Source organism: Notothenia rossii, assembly GCF_949606895.1.
Source record: "Notothenia rossii genome assembly, chromosome: 12".
Classification (NCBI taxonomy): domain Eukaryota; kingdom Metazoa; phylum Chordata; class Actinopteri; order Perciformes; family Nototheniidae; genus Notothenia; species Notothenia rossii.
Window position 1 is genome coordinate 2,242,101 of NC_136911.1, and position 21,726 is coordinate 2,263,826.

General features: G+C 39.5%; 2 protein-coding genes across 2 annotated transcripts in view; one reads left to right on the forward strand and one right to left on the reverse strand.

The window, feature by feature from the left end:
• The window catches only part of rttn (rotatin), a 67,960-nt gene extending 62,182 nt beyond the window's left edge, over positions 1–5,778 (reverse strand). Inside the window, exons 1-6 of the mRNA XM_079661107.1 lie at positions 5,623–5,778; positions 4,419–4,606; positions 3,404–3,599; positions 2,766–2,855; positions 2,444–2,534; positions 2,170–2,284 (exon numbers count right to left, since the gene is read on the reverse strand). Coding sequence (XP_079517233.1) covers positions 2,170–2,284; positions 2,444–2,534; positions 2,766–2,855; positions 3,404–3,599; positions 4,419–4,606; positions 5,623–5,653 — 711 coding nt within the window. The 5' untranslated portion in view covers positions 5,654–5,778. The remainder of the gene's footprint in view (positions 1–2,169; positions 2,285–2,443; positions 2,535–2,765; positions 2,856–3,403; positions 3,600–4,418; positions 4,607–5,622) is intronic.
• Positions 5,779–14,760: 8,982 nt separating this feature from the next.
• On the forward strand, positions 14,761–21,000 carry socs6a (suppressor of cytokine signaling 6a). The gene is made up of 3 exons (XM_079661221.1): positions 14,761–15,138; positions 15,577–15,646; positions 16,349–21,000. Exon 3 carries the CDS (start codon positions 16,475–16,477, stop codon positions 18,077–18,079), a length of 1,605 nt encoding a protein of 534 aa, XP_079517347.1. The 5' UTR covers positions 14,761–15,138; positions 15,577–15,646; positions 16,349–16,474; the 3' UTR covers positions 18,080–21,000.
• Positions 21,001–21,726: the final 726 nt, after the last annotated feature.

Below are 21,726 nucleotides of genomic sequence, written 5' to 3' on the forward strand. Positions count from 1 at the left end.
GCACTTTGTTGCTAACAGTTTACATCAATACATGCAGGGATCTTTAGGGAAAGGAGATATCTAAAATAAAGAAAACATCCGGTGTCTCATCTGGATTAAGTTACAATTAAAAATCCTGTTTTGTATGAAGTGCTGCAGAGATATCCTTCAAATCTTATTCTACAGACTTGACGGTAATGATTTGTCTGGGACAGATCCTCTTAATGTTTTTAATTATGATGCAGAAATGATCAATGCCTCAAAATGTGTGATTTTTTCAGAACTGTGCAGCCCTGCTTTAAATCTAAAACAAGTAACATTTAGTTCAAAACACTCACATGCACATTAATACTTCCTGCAGAGCCAACAAGACCAGGATGAGGACCGTTTCAACGCCTGCAGACAACCTGGACCACTTTTACAGAATCTCTGATATTTAAAGGGGACCTATCTTGCTATTTTTAGGCAATAGCATAGGTCTCAGATATATACAAATATATTAAAAACATGTCTATAAAGTGCTTTGCTCAAAATACCAAACAGATCACCCATTCTAGCCATGCCTCACATCCCTCTATTTCACTTCCTGTTTCAAAGGTGCTGATTTTGGGTATAAAGCTTTTTTTTTTTGAATTGCTAAAAAATAAAAGGAGGGGTCTGAGCTCATGCGAGACCCGGCAGCTACTGTCTAAACTAAATGCTGCCGTGATGAAACGCCATATCATGGATTATCAAGGATTCTCTCTGAAACAGTATGGAGCTCAAAGGCTTTCTCTCTTGCCGGTTATACCACAAGGTGAGTTCCTTTTTACTTCCTGCTTCTTCACACACATGCTCTCCAGTACAGGTTAGCTCTGAGTGTTAGCCATGCTAATGTAAACACCGACCATATCACGTCCAAAAACAATCGGGCATTGTTTCTGATAGCAACGTTTCTGATAGGGCCGTGGGTCCACATTTCAGATATGACGTCATATCGGACGCAAATCTGGATCAGCTCCGTTGTTCCCCGTTTTTAGAGATTTGGGTACGGAAGAAAAGAGAGAGGGTTTTATTTTCTGACGCTGCGTGAGTTCCCCGACACACCGGGGACACATGTTTATCAAAAAGTGCATTTTGCATGATAGGTCCCCTTTAAGGACGCCTTAAAGCAGCAAAAACTGCACCAAGGATTTGTAAACCCAGCAGTAGATGCATCAATCCCTCTAAATCTGAGTCAATTGCAATATCAGGAAAATAGTTATTTATTTCCAAATTGTGCAGCCCTACTTTAAATATAAAACAAGTGACATTGAGTACAATGAACAAGCACCTTAATATGTCATTTGCAATAACAGATAGTTTAAATTCCTGCAAAGCCAACAAGACCAGGACGAGGACAGTTTGAACACTTCTTTTACAGAATCTCTGATATTTAAGGACGCCTTAAAGCAGCAAAAAACTGCACCAAGGATGTTTAAACCCCGCATCATGCCCACACTGTCTCCCCTATACTCTGCTGCCTCCTGAAGCACATCACTTTGCCTCCTGAGGATCCTCAACCTCCAGAAGGATCAGGGACACACATTTATAAATGGGTGTTTTGATCAAGGACACCATTTGACAGGTTATTATTGTGACACTGGCTTGAATGACCATCTAATACATTATAGGATGGTTCACGGTCCCACTCGAGACAATGTCCGCTCATTGATGTGAATAAAGAAGAAGAATATTGAAGTCAAGACGAATCAAATAGAGGCTTTTGTCTTTAGACTGACTATAATCATACATCCTGAACTGAAGTCAAAGCTACTCCAGTGTGCAAGTGACAATAAAATCACGATCCACGACATCCCAGATTCTGCTGCTGCATGGACCTGCCGTTTATGAGTCATCCATCTCTCTGTTTGTCCCTGTTAGGATAGAGTCTGCAGTGTGTCTCACACACTTCACTGATAACACTGAGAATTGAAACACTGGGCTTCATGATCAGAGATAGTTTTTGGATCACAGCTGCTCACTAACTCCCTAAACTCTCCCACTAAAGCTCTCATAGTCCAATAAAAGCATTTCATTCAACATGTACTTCAAAGCATTTAAACTAAGTTTTGTGTTGAGGTTTTTTCACTCACAATTCTAAACCGCATGAGTATAGCCAAACATTAAGAATACTATAGTCAGCACAGGAACATGGGCATGTATTGATACCTGCACTATGCTGGGCCGTTGCAGGAAGATCTCAGCAGGAAAGTCTTGCATAATGACGTCACACAGGAGTTCACATGTAGTCCGCACCGAGGTAGGGTTGCTGCTCCTCAGAGAACTGTTACAAAATGACACTTATTATACTAAACAACTTTTCTGACAGGTTGGCACAGATTTTCTCTGATTCTGGGTCACTTTAATACAAAATGCTCCTGAGCTTTCTTTAGCATGTTTACCACGCCTATGTTATTTGTTAGACACATGAATTGTCTCTCACCTCTCGTTGGATGACAGTATGTGTCTGTCTGTGTTCGTCAAAGTCAGCCATGGGAACACAGAAAACTTGAGACACCTCACAGACTCGTGCACTAAGGATAAAACATTAAAAAGGCAATTATTAAACAGTAAAAACGTCATGCTATTAGACACAAGAACAAAATTACAAAAAACCTGACTTTTCAAAATACTGTTGCCTTTGTATTTCGTGTTTCTTTCTTATACTCGTATCTGTGTCTGTTCAAAGCCTATAATAATACCTTTAATGTCTTTATTTATCATTATGAGCGCTTGTTAATACAATATACAGTATAAATGTGTACCTGCTATCTTCTGAGGCGCCGCATCTGTATGGCTTGGCATGCTCTTGTGGAAATATCCCATTTTCGGACAATGGTCTTCAGGTGGAACATCTGCAGGAGATCAAATGTATTTTCACACTTAAAGCGTCAAATTCTTATAAAGACAATCTAACACTAATGTACATTCTCAAAGATATTGAAGTGACTGTTATTTTGTATATATTGATTGTTGTGCTTTTATTTCGGTCTTAATGTGTGAATATGTATAAATGTGTCTTTTGATTCTGTATATATATATATGTAGGTATATACACATTTGTATTCATATTTTTATATATATTTGTATTTTGCATTCCCCGGGATTGTGGGAAACGGTGTTTAGATCTCTCTGTCTGCAATAATAATAATAATTATTATGTTATTTGTAAAGCACCTTTCATTGCTAAAAGTAACCCCAAAGTGCTAAAAGAGGCGTAATAGGAAAAAAAAGAAATACAAACTTTTTTTTTTAAATAAAGGTTTTTAGGCCTTTCTTAAACACAAACTGAAAGATTGACAATAAAGTTGACTTTGACTTTAATTAAAGACAACGCCCTCTCATCCATCAAAGGATAACACATGATGTGTTTTGAAGCAGAGAGAAGGAGAACCTGCAGCACCTGTTGGAGTTGGAGTTGTGTTGCGCTGTCCATGCGTGGAGACTGTGTTGTGGCTGGGGAGGAGTGGGGGGAGCAGGAACAGCTGGTCGAGGGTCCCGTCGATGACAGCTCGCAGGCTGGGCTCCACGTTACGAGACAGCTGAGAGAGGAAGTCCACCGCCCCGACGTCTCTGAGCATCTGGGCTGCACTCGGATGCTTGGAAGACACAAAATGAAAAATAGCTATTGTTGTGAAAATAGTGAATGTACTCTTCCAATATGAGAGTCCACTGTTCAGGAACTAGTTGATGCTCTGTATGTGATGACTACTTCCATTCTGGAGAGGATCACAGATACATGGATCCTGATGTTGAAGCTCAAGCCGGGGACCAGGGATATTTTCCGAACAGGTATGAAATGAAAAATCTATAATTCAGTGTAATGTTCGGTGTAGCTGTCAGAATGACACCGTGAAAATCACTCTGCATTTCCATTTACACCCATACTGATATTTATTACACTTTGTCTGTGAAGGTGTGGATATTTGAAGGGATAGAATTTGATTACAACAGGAAGTAAAGTAATGAACTGCTGTGAACTGGGGCAGCAGCTAAATGTATTTAAGACACCTTAAAGGTAAGAATGGAGAAACCAGTTCATTTGAAAGTACGCAGCCGAAGAGAATCTGCCCCTTCCTTCAGACTTCCTCACAGAGCCCCTCCTCCAACACACATGAACGGACTATGGATAAGTACCTCATAAAACCCACATTTAAAATATCCATTTAAGCCTGTTATTAAACTTTATCAAAACACACATTGGTAGAATATTGATCCTACTTTAACATACTGGTTAAAGTCTGGTTCGCCTTGTCAAAGAAAGCCTGAGCCCCAAAACGACATTATAAGTTTATCAACATATTGTGAGAGTTGGTAGACTGCTCCTGTCTAGCTTCTGCCTACCTGAGGACTCTCCTGGTAACATATCTATAAACCAGATAGAAATATATCCATCTTTCTGCTCAAAATGTATCTACCTTTGATAACGTGGAGAGCAGCTCAAGCACTTCTTCCTGCATCGGCACCTCGGGGAAATTGAACCACTCGAGAAGAAGCACAAACAGCATCTTCTCCTGCACGATGTCTGAGACGGAGATCAGGGAATGGTCCAGTTTACACAAGATGTTCTTCAGCGCTCGCACTCTTATCTCCACCAAAGAGTGGCCTGAGGACGAAGAACACAACGTGGAGAAGAGACGTTATGGTGGTTAGCAGTGGTGGACTGTCAAAAAGTATATTTACTCAAGTACTGTACTCAAGATTCAAGGCTTTGATTGTCATGTGTACATAGCTACAGTGTAGATATATCAATGAAAATATTAGGCTCCTCAAACACTGCAACACAATAAAACATATAAAATAGTGAAAGTAAATATAATAGAAATAGCACAGAATAGTCGATATACAAGCAATTGGAATATTAATATATATAAGTGGCAAACAGATGAATGTTATGGATGTTCTTTCAAAAGTTCAGGTGTTCAAGTATGATTTTGAGATACTTCAAAGTATAGTCGGGAAGACTCTGGATAAGCGGTGGAAAAGGGATGAATGTTATGCTTCTTTAGACTTCTAAATCACTAAAAACTTGGAAGAAGATATTGTACTTTTTACACTGTTTTGACAGCTTTGGTTAGTTTGCAGATTTAGATTATTAGCCACTACAAAACATGAATACATTTATACATAAACAACACAAATTAGATCAAATTAGCTCCACATTTACCAGCTGTGATGCATCATAATCAAAAATACTTTAATTGTAATTGTTCTTAAATGGACTATAATGCAAATTTTTGTTATTTTTTAAGTACATTGATATGGCAATACTTGTATTATTTTTGTATCGCATGATTTTGAACACCTGTAGTAATTATCTTAGGTAATAAATTAGTAGTTTTTCCACTTCTGACAGTTAGTTGTTTTTATCTAAGTTTTGACTAGTTTGACAGCTAGCTAACTTTGTGTTGAAGTTTACAAAAGTTACCGACATGTGTTACTGTAGTTAGCCTTCACATTAACTACAACTTCACATACTTAAATTAGATGAACGTTAACAGTGTGTCAGATATATCTACAGTGTTATTGTTAGCTTAGCATAAAAGAGGCTAATACACTAACACACTTTGTTTACATCAATAAAGTCAGGCTCTTTAGCGACTTAGCTTTAAGTTAGCTTACCTATTTTCTTTATAAGCGGGGATAACTCCATGTTCAATCTTCCTGTGTGGAAACAGGTTAAAATAAGCTTCGTAAATATCCGAGGTTTATCCGTTTATTGAGTGTTTGTCAGCCGGTGTCATGTCAACAGTTTTCTGTTCAACAAACGCGCCTTCAGGTCCACTTCCTGCGCGAGGACCGCGGTGCGTTCAGGAGCTACAGCTGTGTGGGAAAAACGGACATTGAATAAAGTCAGTGTAAATCAGGGGTGTCCAAACTACGGCCCTAAGCAAACTCTAAAAGTATCATCTAATATGGCCCACAAATGAAACTTGAGCTTGTCTTATATTGTACTTCTTAAATATATACGTTAAAATATATTACACAGTAGTATTCATGTGTCAATAAGCCCACTTTTCAAATAAATTCAGTAAGTTCAAGTTGGAAAAATGACAAATCTTAGTTGATAAAAAAAGGCCCAATACCTTATTTGCGTAACAAGCTCGAAATATACCCTTGATATTTCCCCGTATTATCAGCAAACTGAGGGATGAGCTGCCAACAAAATAAATGAAACCCTATGGAGAGCTGTGATATATACGCTGTTTTTTGCATTTTCAAGTATCAAGCATAATTTACATTTGATTAATTTTTCTGACTTATAACTTAACTTATAAGGCAATATACCTCATCTCTATTGAGTGGCCCAGCCCTTCGTATATTTTTCTGTATGTGGCCCTCGTGAAAACAGTTTGGACACCCCTAAATACAGATGTTAAACAGGGCAGAGAAACCGGCTAACACCTTCTCAAAAACACAAATTCACTCATATTGTTCTCGGGTGTAAATATACAAATGTAAATAAATAGTATATTGTATTCAATGTTGAAATTCTGTAAGTTTGATAGTCTGGCTTGTTATAATGTACAATGCCTTCAATTCTGTATATTTATATTGTGTATTCAATATACTGTCTAAGCACTATCCTTAATTATGAATATACTGTATATATTCACTGTGTTGTTAATTATTTTTGTTGGTTATTTTATGTTATTCACTTCTAATTAATGTGTAATGTCTTATCTAAATGCCGCTGTGTCAAAAGAAATTCCCAAATTGGATCAATAAACGATATCTTATCTTCAAAACCAACGTGTAAGCAAAACAGGTTAAAACAGACAGAAACTGATCAAATATCTGTCCTCATGTTTTAAATAAAAGTACAATAAACATTATTGATTCAGCTGTGCAGTATTTAATTTTATCAGGTCTTTTAAAAGGTTATATAAACAAGTGAATGTTCTTGTCAGGATAATTAGTGTTTCAAGCTATATTCCTAAATCATTGAAGGCTTTTGAATTGCTTGAATACTGAAAGAAGTTTTGACAGCAGCAACACTACCCTGTCATTAAATGAATCTTTTCAAACATTGACGCTCTCAAAAACCAAAGTGGATGTGCATCGCCTCTTAACGAGTGCAGGCAGAATTTCTCTCATACCCTGTGAGTAAGTAAATCCAATTACACCAGATCTCACACTTGAGCTGTGATGTGTATGTGATCAGCCGACAGGGCGATAATTAACGAACTTAGCAAATGGTATATGATAATAATATAATGTAACAGCTTTTGAGAATTCCTGAGAGACATTACCGCATAATTAATTTGGGTGCACACTACATGTATTCTGTCACCTAGAAGAGTTTGAGGGGGTAGAAGAGAAAATGTGATGCTTTTATAACCCATGAATGTTGAGTTTCTGCATAAATAGATTATGTTAATTGACTTGACTTCCATTTTACGCACCATATTTCTGTACTTGTTCAATATAGGAACCGACTATACTGGGCACAAGCCCTTGGGAATTCTCAAATAGTCTCAAAATGACCAAAAAGACAGAATGATGCAAAACCACAAATAAAATACACAAAACAACCCAAAACTTATTCTTGAGTCTTGAAATGACCTTGAACGGCGACAAAAATACCCAAATTGCATGAAAATGTCTATTTGAATCTGCAGCTCTTGATCGAGGGGTTCATTTATCATATTCTTGCACAATGAGCCATATATTAAAACCCAGGATGCTTCAATAAATGGAAACCTATTTTACAAACACATCCCTGTAATTTAGTTTGAAATGTTTGCAAACTTTTGCAGCAAGGTAGAATTTTAAACAAAGTTTTGTTGGTTGGAAACAGCACGAGTGTTATCGATGGACCTGCCATTGAGGTCAAAGAATATAACGATCTGATAGGTCTACGCAGCTACATTTGAACAATAAGAAAACTGACTTTGATGTCCAAACCGCTGAGGAGGTCTTCTTCTCCTGCTGGAAAAATACATTTCCCGAGGTCAGACTAGCAAAGCTGTCGAGTCGGCTTCAAACAGTACATCCCATCCTTTCTGTTGGACAACTGTGTGTCTTGGATCATTTGTTAGCATATAGGCTAGGCTTTAGCTTTAAATAAATGAAAACATGATGTGTATACTCTCAGCCCAGAGGTGGTTTGATCTTTTAAGTTTCCCCTCATGTCCTGAAAATGACCTTTGTTTCTGTTCCCTGTAGACATCTTTAAAAAGGAGGAGGGTCTTCCACACTTTTCAATATTAAATGGTTTGTGTTTTCAAAAGCGATTTAAGGATTTGTAAACCAGACGCACAATCTGTCATTTATTTTACATCAGGCTAAATGACTCATATGCCAGAATGCCCCTGAGGCTGTTAATGAATGCAAGCCTGATCTCTTAGTGGAAATCATGCCAAATAAAAACATTGTGAAGACAGATTTACTCTCCAACATCTCTGAACTATCGCAAGCCGGCCAACCTGGAGAGAAAGCATGGAGCAATAACCTGAGGTCTCATCTAGAGATACCTTAAAGACACTACACGCTGCAGAGCTGGGAACGTAGTGAACATGCATCGTTTTGCCTCTAGACATCAAGCCAAAACACACCCAATTAGAGAGTGTATGAAAAGTCCATTGACCCCCTATAAGAGACATTTAACTCATTACATTGGCTCTATGTGTGCACAAGAGTATTTAGTTAACTGTGAAAAATGCACTATTATAAACATTTGACATTTAGTGTAATTTTGTACTTCTTCAAACATCTCTTTATAGTTTGTAATGCATTGAAATTACACTTAAACAAGACAGACTTGACATACTATCAGCAAAACAGAAAAAAAGAATATACATATATCTAAAGGGGGAAATGCAGCCGTGAGCATATAGGGAACCCCCCGGGGTCTAGACACTGGTGATGATGATGAAGATCTGGATTTGATGAGGAGATGGGATGAAGAGGGGGTGTGATGAGGTCTTTGGGTTTGCTCTCCTGGCACTGGATATGATGAAAGGAGGTGGGCGGCAGCATGAACACCTGAAATCACGCTGACTGCAGGAGAGAGGAGAACCATTTTAAAGTTTGGCTGCAGCACGGCGATTGGCTGCTGGGGATTGAGGTGAATGTAATAGATTAAAGAGAACGCCCGTGATGCAGCTGATTATATGCAGCTGCGGAGTGAATGTATATATACCCAGGGTGTTTCTCAATGTCAAGGAAGGATGCTCCAGAGCCACTATTTCAAGGATGCTACGTCATCGAGTCCCGCCGAAGGACTGTTCCAATATCCAGGATCCTTGGAATTCTTCCGAGCCCGGCGTCCTTCCTAGCGAGAAATTTCGAGGCTGCACATGTGTAGACTCCGCGGTCTTAAAATCCCCACAATGCTTTGCGCACGGACCAATTTCCAAATCTTTGGCGGATATCGCGCTCCATTTAGGGCGGGGCCTCGCATATGACGCACACCTGAACACCTGTTAGCCTGTTCCACCATTCTTCGTTTTCCGAGGCTAGGAAGGACTCTTGCCTCGCTTCTGAAGGAAGTGACTCGCAAGACATGTCCTACCAATTTTTTCAACATTGAGAAACACCCCCAGTCAGCCTGAAAGAACTTTTGCTGAGCTTCAGTTAGTAGTATAACAATTATAAGAAAACAAGGTGACATACAGGAATCTATGTGATTCACAAACAAAGCCAACATTAATACACAATAGAAAGTGTGGGGGGTGGAGTGTTTCAATATTATATTGTTCTAAATTGGATCTTTAAAAAAGGGGATAAAGGACAGACAATGTCATTGCTCCCCTGGACAAATACACAAAATGACATTGCAAGAAATCAGGACACATGTTCGTTAACTGAGCGGCAGAGACAGGTTCAAAATAAATACATTTTATTCAATTGAATCAAAAAGGAAACTCAGGAAATGTGGCTGCAAGATAAAAATCATTGAATAGAAAACAACCAACAAGAAATATGCAGCAGGTGAACCTAAAAGCAATGGTTATATTCACACAAATAAAACAACATCTAATAAATAGAAGAAACATACCGATAAAAATATTATTTTGGGGGAAATAATAAGATAAGTAGGTGTTAATATTAGGTAGGTTTCCCAAAGGCTGCCATGCAAACTGATTGGTTGCCTCAAAAGCGTTTCATGCATTAAACAAGGTCAAATCTGCTTGTTAATGATATAATTATTGCAGCTGTCCAAGACTAAGCACCCCATATGGGGACAACACACAAGGAGCTGCATCCAGAATTATTAATGTGAACTCAAGGATGATGTTACAACAGACCTGAAGAGCACGAGCAAACACAAGCAATTAATATATTGTTTTAACGAGCCATTGTATTGCATGTATGCAGCTGGTGTTAGAGTACTAATTAAATCATATCTGAAGACCTCCAACTTGAGGCAAGGAGAGATATGATGGACTGATTCAGCCACGGGGCATTCATTGATTTTTAAATGTTGCAACACTAAATTGGGGAAAAGGAATACATTAATGCAGTGAAATCAAAGTGTGGACTTTCTCATAAATGCTCAGAGATGGCAGAAGTACACACATCCTTTCCTCAAGTAGAAGTACAGATACTCGTGTTTAGAAATACTCTGGTGAAAGCAGAAGTACTGACTAAGCTTCTTTACTCAGGTAAAAGTAAAGAACTTTGAAATGTACTTCAGTAAAAAGTACCCATAACTAACAGCTGTTTTAAAGAGTACCTGACCTCCCTTTATATTAATAGAACAATAATGTCATTGTTAGCTAATGAATGTTTCCATGGTGACCAACGGCAAAATGACAACGTTTTCATTGGTCCCTCTTCTTTAGAGAAGACCAGGAAATGATGGATACACGGATCCTGTTCAAATCAATAGGCACGCAATGACTCTAAATAATAATGATCACGCCACCAAACACACATTCAGACTAAAGGAACCAGCCTGTTTGGAAAATGTGAGAAGTAGAAAGTACAGGTATTTGAGTTCAACATGTAAGAAGTAGAAAGTACAGGTATTTGTGTTCAACATGTAAGAAGTAGAAAGTACAGGTATTTGAGTTCAACATGTAAGAAGTAGAAAGTACAGGTATTTGTGTTCAACATGTAAGAAGTAGAAAGTTCAGGTATTTGTGTTCAACATGTAAGAAGTAGAAAGTACAGGTATTTGTGTTCAACATGTAAGAAGTAGAAAGTTCAGGTATTTGTGTTCAACATGTAAGAAGTAGAAAGTACAGGTATTTGTGTTCAAAATGTAAGAAGTAGAAAGTACAGGTATTTGTGTTCAACATGTAAGAAGTAGAAAGTTCAGGTATTTGTGTTCAACATGTAAGAAGTAGAAAGTACAGGTATTTGAGTTCAACATGTAAGAAGTAGAAAGTACAGGTATTTGAGTTCAACATGTAAGAAGTAGAAAGTACAGGTATTTGTGTTCAACATGTAAGAAGTAGAAAGTACAGGTATTAGTGTTCAACATGTAAGAAGTAGAAAGTAAAGGTATTTGTGTTCAACATGTAAGAAGTAGAAAGTACAGGTATTTGTGTTCAACATGTAAGAAGTAGAAAGTACAGGTATTTGTGTTCAACATGTAAGAAGTAGAAAGTACAGGTATTTGAGTTCAACATGTAAGAAGTAAAAGTCAAAAGTCGTCAGAAAAATAAGTAGCGGAGTAAAGTACTGACACCAGAAATATGTACTTAAGTACAGTAACAAAGTATTTGTACTCCACTACTTCCCAGCTCTGTAAATGCTGTGTTTTAAATACCACCCGTCCTGTGTTTCTGCAGTTATCCTTGAAACAAAACCCATTGCTCCCACAGGTCCTGTCACAAGTTGACATGTCTGCTACCCTTCTTCCGCTCCACTGCAAATGTTGAGGATATGAGCGGCCCCTGAATACCCCCCCCCCCCCCCCCCCCCCGCCCCTGAAAGAGGAATCAAGTGAGTCAAACTGCAGCCGGCACAGACATCTTGTACAAATAATTCATGGCTGATACAGCATTCATTTGAAATTCAGATAGGCGTTTCACCACTTGTGGAGGTATGGGGGCCTACTGAATGTTGCATCTTGTTTTCAATGTTTGGACTCGTGCTTATACATAAATTGAAATTACTTTTGGAAATATCAATCTTGGGCGTGATGCAGACATTCGATTCATCTCACACTGCTAGATTATATTCATGAGAAATGTGTGGTGGTGGAAGATAACTAAGTTTTCTCAAGCACTTAAAGACATTTTGAAGTACTTGATCTTTACATGAATGTTGACATGTTGTGCTGTCTATTCTCCAACATATTTAAGACTCATATTTAGTAATGTACACTTATTTGATTTATTTACAATAACTGTCACAACATCAGATTTTCACTACCAATTATTTTGACTAAAGTAAAGATAGTATTGCATTATTTAAAGAACATTTGAAAATAAATAAACAATACAAATACTATCAATTTAAATAATTTTTTACTTTGTTAATTGTCATTTTTACCTTACTACATTTTTACCTAAACTGTATTATCATTGATTTCCCTGCATGTTATATAAAGTAGTTAATACAAGCTCTTCCTTTAACAGCTGCAACATTAAATAGATGAACACATTAATGCATGAATATTATACTCAAGTAATTGAAATATGGTATTCTGCATAAGGAGTATTTTAACTTTTGGTACTTAACGTATATTTTTATGTCAATACTTTGACTTAAGGCACATTTTAAAGCATGCATGTTACCGTAGCAGAGTATTTCTACACTGTGGTGCTATACCATGTGAGTAGTTGTCCTGCACCTGTGTGAAAGTGAAGCAGCCTGCCGTTGTTTGATCTGTTTATCCAGTGATGACACACTTAATGCCCACAGCTGAACACTTATTGTTTTTCCCCTCTGGCAACAAATATCAAGCAGACTAAACTTTGTTTGTCAGATCTCATTTAGCTTGTAGAAACATTGCATCCTTTCTTCCCAGTGTCCTTGGTGCTAAATCTAAGAGCTGACATCCCCCCCCCCCCTGCGCCGACACATCAAGTGAAGGCAGCCTGATCAGCCCTAATAGGGCCGGGTAATTAGAGTCTATGCATAAAGCCTGTCTGCACACAGCGGCCCTAAGCAGGCTGGGGAAGGACTGCCATGCACTTGACAGTGTGGAAAAACAATGTAATGTTCAGTATATGGACCAAATTAGCCTGGCACTGGTAAACACAATCTACTTTAGCACAATACTGACACTAATTAGGCGACCAATGTTTTATTTCAGAGTTCAACTTTTAGTTGCTGCATCAAATAGTTGGAGAGTAAACTTGATGTTGGAATACAAATGAACAAGACCTTCCTGGAGGCCAAGCATACAGAGGGAAATGGAAATCATGATAATTGCTCTGTAGCAAACAAAGATTAAATGGTTTGCTTAAATCTGCAAAGGAGTTATCGTTATATTATCTTATGAATTCTCTAACATATAGGCTATCTTTAAGTATCTTATATGCAAAGATTGACTGCTATAAAGAACTTGAACATTGGAAATATCTATGGTTTCACATTTCTCTAGCAAAGACATTCAATCCGTGGCACTTCAGATAAAAGACTAGAATTACTAGATTATTTTAGAACGTTTTTAGGCATGCCACCCATTCTGCAGGCTCCTTATGGGACTGGAAAAACGTGGATCCTGCATTCTAAATCTCAAGTCATTTGTACAAATGCAAATGATTTCAGGGACTGCATGAAATACATTCAGGTGGTGGTGGAAGTCGTGTGTCTCGGCTGCTGTGAGTGAACTGACACTTTCTGCATCAACTACTTCTTGTTCAAGTTTTGATTCTTGTTCAGTGTTTTCTCTCCATTCATTTCCATCTCTGCATCTCCTTTACAGTGACATAAGAAAGACAATAGTGTCCGCCTTTGATTACGTCTTTCTGTCTTTTTGCAGGAGAGGTTAACAGAACATGCATGTTTTTGCAAAATCTTGCTCGACGCTGCATTGCGCAACCTCTTCCTTCTATTCTTAGCCACTGTGCTGCCTTGTACGAGCAGTTCTAGTGAAATGCTTTGCTTAATAGCATTCGGTGGTGGCCAGTTATTCACTTCACTGCTACTAAATGTTGTGCTTCTTGCAGGTTCTTAATTTATTTTTTGCCAAAAACCTCTAAAGATAGTATATAGACCCCCTCTTGTTTGTCCTAGCATCATTTTGTTAATACTTGTATAGTCTTAGTTATGAAAGAGAACAACACAAACATAAGAAATATATTAGTCATGAGTAAACTCTATTTGCAGATTGTATTTGGTAGATTAGGTCAATTAGAACATATCAACTAAAATAGTAGTGATAATTAAAGTATTATTTGTTAACCATAAGATACTAAGGAACTAAATGTTTTCTTTTATATCAGGATCATTTAAATGAGTTAATCTGAAAACTTTTCCTTGAACCCAATTCAATAAATCCTCATTTCTAACCATAAAAGTACAACATACATTCAATATATCTCCAACAACAATAGCCTATTTGACATCTAAAAACATTTCACAGTTCGGGTCTGTTTATCAGATATGGTCAGGGTATTTAATAAGTAGCCTGATAAGCATGTTTTTGTCATTAGCCTGCAGTGCAAACAATAAAACATGTATTTGGGTAATTATGTTTCTGTATATCAAATAATTAGCAGATTAGGTGGAATCATTTTGAATGCTTTTATGTTTGTTTACATTCTGTATCTATATTATTATGGTATTACTACTGTTATTGTGCATGTATTGAATAAGATGTGCAGTGTTTGGCTGTCCTCTGTTGAGAGCTGTGCGTCTGATTCGCTGCATCTGAATCTGCTCCCACAATTCAACAGGCAACAAAGGAAGAAAGGAAGAGAGGCCGAGAGCTACAAACTGTTAGCTAACCTGGACACTCCGAAATCCCCTTATTGTGTCTCTTTGGTGGGAAATATAGAGCTGTATGTTTAGAGAAGAACCAAACCTGGCAATATAAACGCGTTATACTTGTATTGGTGCTCAGAGGGATGACTAAAGGTGATGTTTCGACTGCTAATGCAAGCTAACACTAGCTAAGCTAACTAGCTAAGCTATCGTGCAGGAGCGAGCCTTCATAAACGTGTTGTTTATCAGGACAAATGCCAACATCTCTGGGTGTTTTTATCTGGTAATACAAGCAGAAGTCACCGGGTAAGAGACATAATAACATGCATGTAGATATATATGTGTTTAAATGTTTATTTACTTTAAAAGTAGACATGCTAACAAACTAGCTATTAGCATACAAGCAAGCAAACGTGTGTTAAACTGGCAAGCTAGATCAAACATTAACCTTGTTTTCTTTTAGTATGAGCTTAATGTTTAAGGTGAACCGATTACATTGTAGTTGTTGCTCTCAGTTTTATAATAGTGTCATTGAAGAGGCTAATTGAGAAGCGAAGCTAAGCTAAAGGCATGCTGTTGTGTTTGTAGGCCTTGCCAGGTCAGGACAAAACAGGCTAGAATTGATTGTATTTCTTCATTGTTTTGTCAAATATATCTACATGACATGGGTTTCTCCCCTTTTAAAAATCTATTGTTACTCCTACATGTTGGACTTTGCTCATAACTGGCTTTTGTGTTTCGCAGCATCAAATGAAAGGAGGTGGAAGTGGAACTTGACCCATTCAACTGAGTCACCATTTTCCTGCTCATAATGGTGAGTAATCAGATTGCAGCTGTCTTCATTATCAGCTTTATTTAGGAGCTGCACATGTCTCTGGATATAGGACTAAGGCTGCTGTTTCAGTCCCAGTTTGTCAGGTGTTATGCCTTCTCTTATTTTTTGACAGATGTCAGAGTAGTGATTGTTATTCGTTCCATTAAAATCATGATTATAATGCAGTTTGTGGTGTCTAATGAGGTATTGTTTACAGTCCAAATGTATTATTGATTGTTCAAGTTAATGTATGTATCATATACACAACAATTACAGAGAGGTAATGGAAATCTATAATTATCAGGCTCTCTCCCACAATGCTATTAAATATGTATGAAAAATAAATTATTAACGTAATAGCTTATTCAAAACAAAAATTGCAAGTAAATATACAACATCATTTAAATGTAAAATAACATACGGTTTAGACAGTAATTGCAAATGAATGAAATGCATTTAAACAGTAAATGGTTTATTTTTTCCTGGGTGTAAAGAGCTGTAATTATAGCTTGTTCATATGAAGAAAGAAATATGTAATTAACCAATCAAAAATGCCAGGCATGGTCAGCTTCCCGCGTCTCAACTCTGTTACTTTCTAAATTGTGCTTTATGCTGTTAAACGTTGATACTAAGAACAACCATCTGGGAGAGTGTTTTTAGAACAAACCGTTATATAACATCTTGTGTGTGTTGTTTCTGCAGGGTGTGATGGCTCCACTGTATGCATGACTTGTTCCGTGCGGCCTGATGGGAGGACGCTGTGGATAGTACTTTCATCGGGATACCAGGAGAGCCAACCCATGCCCCCGCTGCGGAGGGCCTGTCAGAATGAAGAAGATAAGCCTTAAGACCATCCGCAAGTCCCTCAGCATAAAGGGCAAGGAGGAGGGCGACTTCGTCATGCTCCAGCAGCCCTCGGTGACTTCAGAGTTTTCTAAGGAAGAGTCACTTTTTGGGGGCTGCTACACCAAAGAGCTCTCCGGCTGCGACCTTGGCGGCGAGGAGGACAAAGGCGGTCAGAATAAGGGCCGCACGAAGAGCGAGGGCCTGATGGGATCTCTGAAGAGGAGGCTGTCTGCGAAACAGAAGGCCAAAGTCAAAGGCAACTCCTCCGCCATTGGCTCTGTGGACGACGATGACGACACCTTCTCTTCCTCGTCCGCGCCCATTGGATTCAGCGACGTGAAAGCCCAGAGACCCCTGAGATCTGCGTCCCTGCGGAGCCACCATTACAGCCCCTCGCCGTGGCCCCTGCGCTCGGTGAACTCTGAGGAGGCGTGCATCAAGATGGAGGTCAAAGTCAAAGCCATGGTTCACTCTCCGAGCCCGAGTCCGAACCTAAACGGCGTCCGGAGAGAATTTCATGACTTTCAAATGGAAGGGCTCTTTCCGGATCGAGCCGAGTCCTTTAAGAACCTCCAGCAGCCTCAAAACGGGGACCTGCATCTGGATATTGATGAAAATGACGTGCCTGTGGTGCTGGGGTTGACTCCCCAGGACTACATCCAGTACACGATGCCTTTAGATGAGGGGATGTACCCCGAGGGGTCCCACTCCTTCTGCCTGGACAGCTCTTCTCCTATGGAGGTGGGGACTGAAGCCGACGGCGCGTCCCTCCACCACGCGGACCACCAGGAGCACGATCTGGTGAGTGGGCTTCCTCCAGACCTCTTCATGGAAACCTCAGTTAATAGTCTTCTCATCGGTTCTGCCGGTGTGATGCTCCAAAGAGGAGAAGTGCCCCCTCCCCTCTCTCCACTCCTGCCGCCCATGTTAAATAATGTTCTTATTCCACGGACGTTCTCTGGGTTCAGCTCTACAGACAGACATGTGGCAGAGAGGATGAGACACCACCTCAACTTTGACCCGAACTCAGCCCCCGGGGTGAGTCGGGTGTACGAGTCGGTGCAGACCAGCGGGCCCATGGTGGTCACCAGTCTGACGGAGGAGCTGAAGAAGCTGGCGAGGCAGGGCTGGTACTGGGGTCCCATCACTCGCTGGGAGGCGGAGGAGAAGCTGGTGAACCTGGCCGACGGATCCTTCCTGGTCAGAGACAGCTCGGACGACCGGTACCTGCTCAGTCTGAGCTTCCGGTCGCAGTGCAAGACTCTGCACACGCGCATCGAACACTCCAACGGACGCTTCAGCTTCTACGAGCAGCCGGACGTGGAGGGACACACGTCCATCGTAGACCTCATCGAACACTCCATCAGAGACTCAGAGACCGGAGCTTTCTGCTACTCCAGGTCTCGCTTACCGGGATCTGCGACATACCCCGTCAGACTAACCAACCCAGTGTCTCGGTTTATGCAAGTGCGCTCCCTGCAGTACCTCTGTCGCTTCGTCATCAGACAGTACACGCGGATAGACCTGATCCAGAAACTGCCCTTACCGAACAAGATGAAAGACTACCTGCAGGAGAAGCACTACTGAGGACGCAGAGACAGGACAGTGGTAGCAATTTGCACTTTTGTGTTCAGTTAAGAGATTTAAACAAGGTTTACAAACAACCACAGTTTTGAGACGATGGTTCTGGTGGCTCGTGATTTCTGTCAATGTTTAGTCCTCCATTCCACGGCTCTGGGTTTTAGGAGGCTCTACTCCCAGAAACACATAGTCCAGCACATAATCTATTGCAAAAAATATAGAAGAGGTATACAGCCAAGTTGTCTTAGATGCATAGGTGCAGACATAGGGATGTAAGGTGAAGTAACATCCAGCTGTTCAAAACATATTGCCATTTGCTTTTAAGTTGAGCCTGTAGGGAAAATTCCTTAAATGTTATCCACCTAATTGTACATTTAAAGGATGAAAAAGTATTGCTACGATTCCATTTTTACACCAAATGTTAAACCTCCTGCAGACGGACACATTTTCATCATCTCTTGCTTTTGAATACTCATATTTTCCTGCGTAACACGACTGAAGATAAGAAAAGCACTCTGCATCCATACTATGCAATCAGTCAAACGGCTCCATCGGACACACTTCATGTTCACCAGATTTATGCTAATTCACTAAAGTAACTACTCAGGTATCATCAGATTTTTGGGTTGTTTCCTACCTTAAGTTGTACAATCATGGACATTTATAGACATGGATTCTTATTGGTTAAACAAAAGTACGACAACACATGACATTAACAATTGAAAAATGCATCAAATCGTAGAAATCAGAGCCATGTCCGGACCACTTCCCTGCAAGAGATGTCCAACATGTGCCGGTCTGAGGGGGTTAAAGCAGTTTGGTGAGAGGAGAACCTTTCATTAGTGGCTGCATGAAGCCACGATGTAATGTGCAAACCTAAAGGTACTGACAATGCTGGATTTTTAATGTGCTGTTTGTAGGAACGGCATCACCTAGATGTGTAAACCTTTTTCTAAATATGTTACCATTTAAAAGTGAAATGTGTGTGCATTAGGAATGTTAAAACCCCAGCTCAGGCCTAACAACTGTTTCTGTGATGCTCGTGTCTGCATGTAGAAAAGGCTTTGTGGGAGATTCTCCAAATGGAAGGAAACGTCACGATGGAAAGAGCTTGAGTGATGTTGAAGTGCAACTCACTTAAGTTCAGGTTATAAGTAAAGGAAAGTGCCCTCAATTGACTGAAATCAGGATGTAGTGATGGCTGTTCTCTCTTAAACCGAGCTGGACAGAGGATTCCTGGAAATATTGTGAGATAACGTGATTTGATTTTGGAAAGTCAGGGTCAAGTCCTCCTCGCCATCTCCATCACAGCTGCATGGCATCACATAGGCCTCCAAAACATTGGATTTGTAACCATAGCTTATTCCCACTGTCCCCACAGAGTGTCTGTACTAAAGGGATCAGCACACAGAATGCTACGCAAGTGCTTCATATGGATACTTTGCCAGGGAACTTCACACAACGAATGACAACTGTTTGGGAAAATTGACAACTTTTGGTAGGTCATTAGCGCATAGTTCTAGTTTTTAGAAACGTCCGTGTCTGAGGAAGTAAATCTAGCACAGCAGAATTAGATAGGAACTTTGAACGGTGTTGCATGTTTAAAGACTTTTTGAAGCTTTGAGGAGTTGTATAGGAATGAAGGATCTGGGTCGAGTGTTTGGCTGTGTCGAGGGAGGCTTTTCTGTCGCAAACATTGGCTGGACATTCTGTGTAAAACAAATGTATTCTTTTCTTTTTACGATCCGTCTGCGAGTTTGTTTTGTGACATTTGCCATCTGGGGGATAGGGCTGTACTAAAGGAATGTACGCTTGTTTGAGGTGATCATTTTATCCGCCTGCAGAACAACGGTTTTTCAGAAAGCATGAGAATCACACACACATAAAAAAAAACTACATTTTTTTTGCACTTGAACGTTTTCCACTGACAAGCTTTGGATGCTCTCCTGCCTCCAGTTGTCCTTCAGATGGCCTTTCTTCTGAAAGAAAGGAAGTCACACGTTTGTCCTTCTGTGTTCATATACGTGTTAAGATCAACAGCAGATTGTTTGTGTCATATCTTGGGATATAAAGGGTAGCCAGCGTCATATCGAAGCCCCTGCTAACTCACTCAAAAGGAACGGGATCACGGAAACAACGTGGATGTAAATTTGACTTTTATTTCGTGTGTATTTGTTTCAGTTGAAATGTGAAAGTAAAAATGTTAGTCTTTTTTAATACAATCTTCTTTTAATTGAGTTTTAATTTGTCGTCAGATTTCGACACGCAGGAACCAGCGTGGTGGTGGCGTTGCTGCTGCTGGGACTTTTTCTAAAATACTTACTATTACTCAGCATTATTGCCTTCAATGTTTGATTCCAGAGGTTGATGCTTGTTCCGACTGCTGAAGCATTTTGGATTAATAACAGCACTTAACAAGCAACAACGTTTTCTTTTCTGCATCTCCGTGAGTGAAGGTGATTGTTTACAACATGAGTTCAATATTCCCATCCTTTTCTTTCTTATGTTCTCTCACTCTCACACGAACATCTTGGTACAATTTCATTTTAATGTGTTATACACATTTGTGCTGCTTTATAAGGATATGATTGCCTTTCTTGTATTTAACAACGGGGAAATAGAATGTCACCAACGTAGACGTGTGTACACATAATGACTTTTGTTATCGTCTTGGGAGAGCAACACAGATTCTGCAATTTGTTAACAACTGTAGTCGGTTAATGGAGCATTAGTAGCGATTAGCAAACCCTCTGTAGAGTTACCAGTTCACTCCAGTTTACATCAACTTTCCAAAGTAGATGCTCTTTTTGTATTTTTCTTTTGGAAAAAAATCAACAGTGATTTATTGCACACTTTGGATACAGTTCAAGAGTTTTTTGTATCTGCCAAGTATAAATTATAAATAAAACTATATTCTAAAAAAAATCCTTTGTTGTTCTGTTGTCATCAATCCCTTTCGACTGCATGCACAGTTTAAATCATGGCAAATCTTCAGTGATGCACCCAATGATGTCCTTTTTTAGGATGACCCTGAACGGAAAATCTTTCTGGTAACCTCCACGAAAAGCCACTGGGATTTAGTCATTGGATTTTGGATTAGGCCAAAACATTTCTCACATTTATGATACTTACACATTTCTTTCAGCAGGATAATTTCCACATATTAACACCACTTTATAATTTTTTAAGTAAAAAGCTAATGTTAGGCTACTACAGCACGGTCACATGACTTCACGTCACCACCGCTAAGCTAAAGGAGGCTAATGTTGGGCTATAAAGGAACTACAGCAAGGTCACATGACCTCACGTCACCACCGCTAAGCTAAAGGAGGCTAATGTTGGACCTGATGACGTTTAGTCGTCTCATTTAGACACTTGTTCACCGATGGGGTATTTACTGATGTATTTTATGTCGTAGAATTCACATTTCTTCACCTTGTGTTAACCACACACCTTATTTCAGGCTAGCAACCAAATACACATTCAGAAAACCATTGATTTCCAGACAAGGATCAGTCCTTTACCCCATCATTTCTGGGTTTTAGGACTCAATCCTGCACCACTCTGTTTGCAGATAATCCTAAAGCTGTGGTTGCCTTATTTACAAAGTTAATCTTTAAAAGCATCCGAGTGAGCCGGAGACTACCAGCCTC

What these genes read in the sequence shown, in the direction of transcription:
- socs6a (XM_079661221.1), top strand. Translation starts at nt 16,475, where the DNA reads ATGAAGAAGATAAGCCTTAAGACCATCCGCAAGTCCCTCAGCATAAAG.